The sequence below is a fragment of the Euprymna scolopes genome, chromosome 42 (genome assembly GCF_053919585.1).
Source record: "Euprymna scolopes isolate OS-2025 chromosome 42, ASM5391958v1, whole genome shotgun sequence".
In the NCBI taxonomy this organism is placed as follows: domain Eukaryota; kingdom Metazoa; phylum Mollusca; class Cephalopoda; order Sepiida; family Sepiolidae; genus Euprymna; species Euprymna scolopes.
Window position 1 is genome coordinate 26,184,948 of NC_136523.1, and position 6,415 is coordinate 26,191,362.

A 6,415-nucleotide genomic window follows, 5' to 3' on the forward strand; every position below is an offset into this window, starting at 1 on the left:
CACACACACACAAACACACACACACACACACACACATATATATATATATATATATATATATATATATATATATATATATATATTATTTATTTATTAATTCCTTGACTTCAAATGGCAAGATCCACATACACACGCACATGCACACAACACCAACACATTATTTATATATATCCGTATACATAGTAACCGTATTGTTCTAGACTTTTTTTTATTGGGGAACCGTATTCTTCTACATTTTGGGGGAGTGGTGTTTTAAACTGGTGGGCCATGTATTTCAAATATGTCTTGTTTTCAAATCTCCGAAACAACTACATGGTAGGCAGCTGGGATCCATGTTTCCTATTAAAAAAAAATAGTTAAGTTTTTTTTTTTGTTATTCTTATATATTTAATTATCTATTTCTGTTAAAAAAAATAGTTTTTTTTTCATCGTTATGTAGTTGAATACTATTTCTTAATTGTAAACATTTGTAAAGTCGGATTATGTAGGTGCTAAACCTGCGATTTTCCCCCTTGGAAATTAAATTGAATTCTTTATTAATATTTTTACATTTTCTGATCCTTTTCTTTACTCAAAGCTTATTTAGACTATATATATATATATATATATATATATATATATATATATATATATATATATATATATATTGAGAATAGCTCGCGTTACTTTAAAACTAACAGACTTTATACCACCAGTTTCTAGTTTAGTAATAAGGATGATAAAACAAGGTGGGGATAAAAATAAAATATTAAAACAGTTAAATAAATCATTTGTTCGTTATCCTGATGCTTTTGAATCGTTTAAGATAAACCAGACTATATTAATAAAGGAAATCCAAAACTATATTAGCAATGTATAAAATGTATTTATCTCTATATAAATAAAATGAACTCATTTTTCCCCTCTGATTTTGACCTTAATAGGATTAAAAATCAAGATATTTCATGCAAATATAATATGCACAAACGGCAGAACAATATCTGAGGTGTGTTATAGGCTTATTATTTCTCAAATTCCTCGATAATCTTAGATTTCTATACTTTTTCTGCTGAGAGGTCACGGCCAAAATCGGTTAAGATCAATGGAAGTGGTAAAATATTTTCTCTCTAATAAATTCCTCCTCCCCCTGCCACCACTTAACACCGTTTGGGGATCGTTCACAAGGAACAGGAGAAGAGAACACCGGTTTGGCTTCGTAGTTCTTTCATGTGAAGTTGTTTAAAATCACTAAACTAAGCTGCAGTGCTCTGTGGCGTAGTGGTTAGCGTGCTGGACAATTCACATTATATTTTCACGTTCGCGCCGACCTACCGTAGTTGTTTTTTTTTTTTTTTTTTCCTAAACAACTGGAATGGACTTTTCTTGGTGGCCGAACTGTAAACGTTGCAGATGTTTTTTTTTTTTTTCACACTTTATTTTCCCACTTTTACTCATGACTCCGGGTTTGATCCTTCCTACTTACCTACCATACCATTTTTTAAAACTCCCCCCCCCGTCCCGGAAACAAACACTCGGTCAACGCCGGGTACCCCCGCTAGTAATTACATATAATAAATTAAAAAAAAATGTATATATGTAAAAATATTTTTAACCTTTATATATCTAATTTTAAATAAGAATGTAAATATACTAAATACTAATCATAGTGGAGGTGATAAGTAGTTAAATGAATTAATCCTAATCTTATAAATACAAGACTGATAAATTAAAAAATTAAAAAATGTATCCATTTTAAATGTGGAAATTGATGAATCGCACAGGTAAGAAATTCGTTCTTATAGTATGAAAAGGTTAGTAATTGCAATTAAGAATAGAAAACTGGATCAAATGTTCGAAACATGTCTTCTTCCTAAGATTAAGGGTGGTGGTGTTTGTTCAACACTGCTGGGGAGCCATGATGTAATATACTGTTTTGTTTTAAATCCCCGAAACAGTGTTTCATGATAAGCAACTGATGATCCCTTGAAAAATAAATTATTGGTACTATAGTAAATTCGAGAGCGAGTTGATGCAGTGATTGCAAGTGATTAAATGACTTACTGACTAGATGGTTTTCTAACGAATGATAAAAAATACTTTTTGTATAGTTTTAAAGGTTAAAAACTTCCAAGAATATATATATATATACTAGCACCTCAGCCCGGCGTTGCCCGGGTGTTTTGAGGCCTATGCTGAGCAAAAAAAAAAAAAAGAAAGAAAAAAGGTCAATTTTGTAACGTTGACCCCTATTATGACCCCTTTAAATTTATAGTTTTGGTCTCTAATCAAGTTATTAAGTTAGATATGTGTCCAATGAATCTATATCTAACATTTCAAGTGTTTAGACCCAAAATTGTCCGAGGAGTTTAGTATAGTTCTCAAAGGTCAAATCGTTGAAGTTGTCGGAAATTTTTAAGCCGAAAACCGATCCACTCGATTTTCCCACATCTCAGTACCCCGTATATTAAATTTCGAGTCTGTAGACTTTAAATTGACAGAGTTATTTCGTCGGGAAATGTACACACACAGACACACAGGCACACACATACAGAGAGACATTTTCACTTATATATATATATATATATATATATATATATATATATATCATGGGAAGATGAAAACAAATGACTATAATTAATCCCTTCACGTTTAATCTCTGCCTAACGACTAAGTCATGTGTTCCCTAGTAGCGAAGATATTTCTGTTTGAAGAGAATCGTGGGAACTGCATTCGTCATTATATCGGTTTAGTTTACTGTGTTTTAAAGTTCGATTCTATTCATTCTATTTGAAATTCAATTGGTAAATATCGTTAGTTGATTTACACCCAATGAAATTGTTCGTTTTAAATCAACGTTTCTTCACAATTTCACCTTTGCGTAAAACTCTAAGTTGACGCCATGTAATTATCAAAGTGTTGTATTAGTTTTATTAATAAAAATTTAGATATTAGGAAGCATCTTGATTTGTTATAGAACGGGGGGTCTGCTACCTATATTATAAGTCTCACCAGCCTGTTTTAATGTACGTATGAATGTATGTATGCATGTATGTATGTATGTATGTATGTATGCATGTATGTATGTATGTATGAATGTATATATGTCAGGTCATGTCATATGCTACTGGTACCATGTAACCCAGTACTACCTGCCTCATGGTCGGGTCACCGGCGACTAAACTGGTTCCCCCACCAGACTTGTTTGGTGAGGAGGGCGGCTAGTCTCCCTGAAGGATTAAAAACAAGACCTTCCAAAGGGCGAATGAACTCTTTTTCTGGGTCAACGGCCAACTAGCACCGTGTATATTTGCCTGTGTGTATATGTGTATTGGGGTGGAGTGGGCTCCCGTAAGCCGTGGTGAAGGCAACCTTTCTAAGAGAAGCAAATCTCTGATTTAAAAAACCATAAAGCGGAAGACCATTACCCGCATTAAGCTGGTCTGCAGTTTAACTTGTTGCTGGCTATCTTGCTCTTGCTTGTTGCTGGATCTCAACATTTTGAACCGTACAAAGCTAAGACTCTGTAACATCATATTTGTATAGATACTCCCTCAGGCATTTGGGCTCATGGGTTTTAAATGTCTGAGGGAGTGGCACTCGTCTGAGAAGACGTTGCAATCATCATCATCATGTATGGATGTATGTATGTTTGTATGTATGTATGCATTAATGGCTCGATAAAATCTTTCGACAGCGGCGACGGATTTTCACGAGATCAGTATCATTTTGAAGCGCAATCGTTCCGACGACAAATATCGAACAAATTTGGCCAAAAACATTAATTCTTTCACCCTCAACTGGACACTTTTCTACAGGAAGGGGCTGCTTTTTTTTCGCCGATATGTTCGAAAGTCATCCCCCTCTTTCGATTGTCTAGCCTTAATTTAAACCTATGTCATTCCAGGTTTGGCGATGTGCGCAACACCTACCGTGTCACGTTTTTTTTTTCACATTTTTCCTCCTTTGCGGTAAGATTTCGAGCCTGTCTGCCTACGATCACTTTTTTTTTGCTAAATCTCTATACCTTACTAACACCTCCATTTTGTTTTCCGCCTTCGTGTCACGGGTTCGAACCTGCCTACCAATTACCACTTTGTTTTGTTTTTTTGTTTTGTTTTGTTATTTTTGCTGAAAACACACCTCCAAACATCCGGGCAACGCCGGGCATCCAGGCTATATATATATATATATATATATATATATATATATATATATATATATATATATATATATATATATATGCACACACACACACTCATATATATATATATATGTGTGTATGTGTCTGTTTTTGTCTTTGCCTAGATAGATATCTTGGAAGTTGTAGAGGTTTAAGATTTAAAAAATAAATTTCCAAGATTTTATATATATATATATATATATATATATATATATATATATATATATATAAAAATCTTGGAAATTTATTTTTTTAATCTTAAAAACTCTACAACTATATATATATCGCAATCGTAAAGGGAAGACTTAAATTCATGATTAAAAACGTTTTAAATAAAGTTAAGAAGAAAAGAAAAGAAAAGAAAATTGAGTCAGTCAGCTGAACGGTTTCGCCCTCGATTTTTCAAAACTGTATCGAGGGATTAGTTTTGGAGAAAAAAAATGGGAATCGATGATATGTACAAACAAAATCACATTGCGTTACGTTATTTATGGGGGAAAAATTGGGGGAAAGCGATTGAAATACAACAACATTTTATTAATCGAAGATCGTGAATACCAATCACACAAAGCGAAGGCCTCCTAACTGAACGTGAATATATATATATATATATATATATATATATATATATATAGAGAGAGAGAGAGAGAGAGAGAGAGAGATAGAGAGGAAGATATATATATATATATATATATATAGTAATTTATAAAATATATATGGCGATTAAGCTACACTGAATATTCGGCGTTTGATCCACTCTAGGACTTCTCAGGCTTATGCGGGAAATCTGTGGTTCTTTATCGTTTTAGAAGAGGAGCATATAAAAACGATATCACAGAATTCGCGCATAAGCCTGAAGAGTCCTAGAGTGGATGAAACGCGGAATATTCAGTGTAGCTTAATCGCCATATATATTTTATAAATTACTAACTAGCTCTACCTTCGTATTGAGCACTTTTGAAGTAAATACTTAAAGTTTACGCATAAATCTATACTTTCGTATATTAATTTTATGTGAGTAAATTAAGTAGTTTTAAGACTAAGCTTGTTTCCTTCAATAACTACAAGAAAACTTCTCTACCACTAATAGCAATGGCCAAGAACACATTGCCTGAAAGTACTTCTTTTAAACTCCTCGGCCTAACGTTTACAGGGAATATGAACTGGAATAGATACATTGAGAGCATTGCCAAGGCTGCTGCAAGGAAGGCTGGCTCCCTCTACCGTGCTAGAAAACTACTTACGCCTGACAGTATCCTATACCTCTATAAGGCCACCATTCGCCCATGTATAGAGCAGGGGTCGGCAACCTTTTGTTTAGCGTGTGCCGACTTAGGGTTTCAAATTATTCAGCGTGCCAACATTTATTATTTATAACGATCAAGGTCAATATACCTGTTCTCTATATTTATTTCATAAAATATATAATAATGTCAAAGTTTATAAATAATGTGAAAAAACTGTTTCTGAAAAGTTTTTATTATTAATGGGACCCTTGTCCTTGCATGGTCTTTGCCAATTCCTCAATGTCGGGAACATACTTTGTAACTTTGAGCTTAACACAGTTTTCTGAATGTTCAGGTGTTAGACGACTTCGACGTGGAGACAACACTGCTTTCATGTGAGAGAAAATTTGCTCACAAGAATAAGTTGAACCAAAAGCTGAGAGAAGAGCAAAAGCAATTTTCTTCAAACAGATGAATGAGCTTGGGAGGGAGATCCAACAGTTCAGAATAGCACCAGACTTTTCAAAATTTTCATCTTCCAGAGACTTTCTTAGTTCAGCAAATTTTAATGTCCATATTTCTGAAGACCTAAATTCAATCTGTTGCATTTCAAAATCATCAATGTCCATCCAGCTAAAAAGTTCCAGTTGGGCATTTGTCAAATCAAGCATGTCGGGCTTAATCAGATATGAAAATAAGGATCCATGAATGTAGAAGTCCTGGCTTCGTTTTTCGAATTCTGCTTTGAGTGCTTTCACGTACTCCTGAAGCTCATCTGTGTTCACTTCGAATTGATTTGCATGATTTTTCACATTTGGAAAGTACTTAAATGCTTTGATGTTGATGTCACGGGTAAAAATGTCAAGTTTCATTGTAAACGCTTTCCAATAGCTGAAAAGATCAAGGACTGTTTGTCCCTGTCCTTGTAATTTCAAATTAAGCTCATTCAAATGTGTGTTTATGTCGGTCATAAACATCAACTTCAACAACCAGCTTTCATCATTCAGCTGAGGGAATCGTTTCTGTTTTT

General features: G+C 33.9%; 1 protein-coding gene across 1 annotated transcript in view; it reads right to left on the reverse strand.

The window, feature by feature from the left end:
* Positions 1-5,642: 5,642 nt before the first annotated feature.
* Positions 5,643-6,415, reverse strand: part of LOC145267147 (general transcription factor II-I repeat domain-containing protein 2-like) — a 1,857-nt gene continuing 1,084 nt past the window's right edge. The window contains exon 1 of the mRNA XM_080123193.1: positions 5,643-6,415. This exon is cut by the window's right edge and continues 1,084 nt beyond it. Within this exon, the coding sequence (XP_079979319.1) occupies positions 5,643-6,415 (773 nt within the window).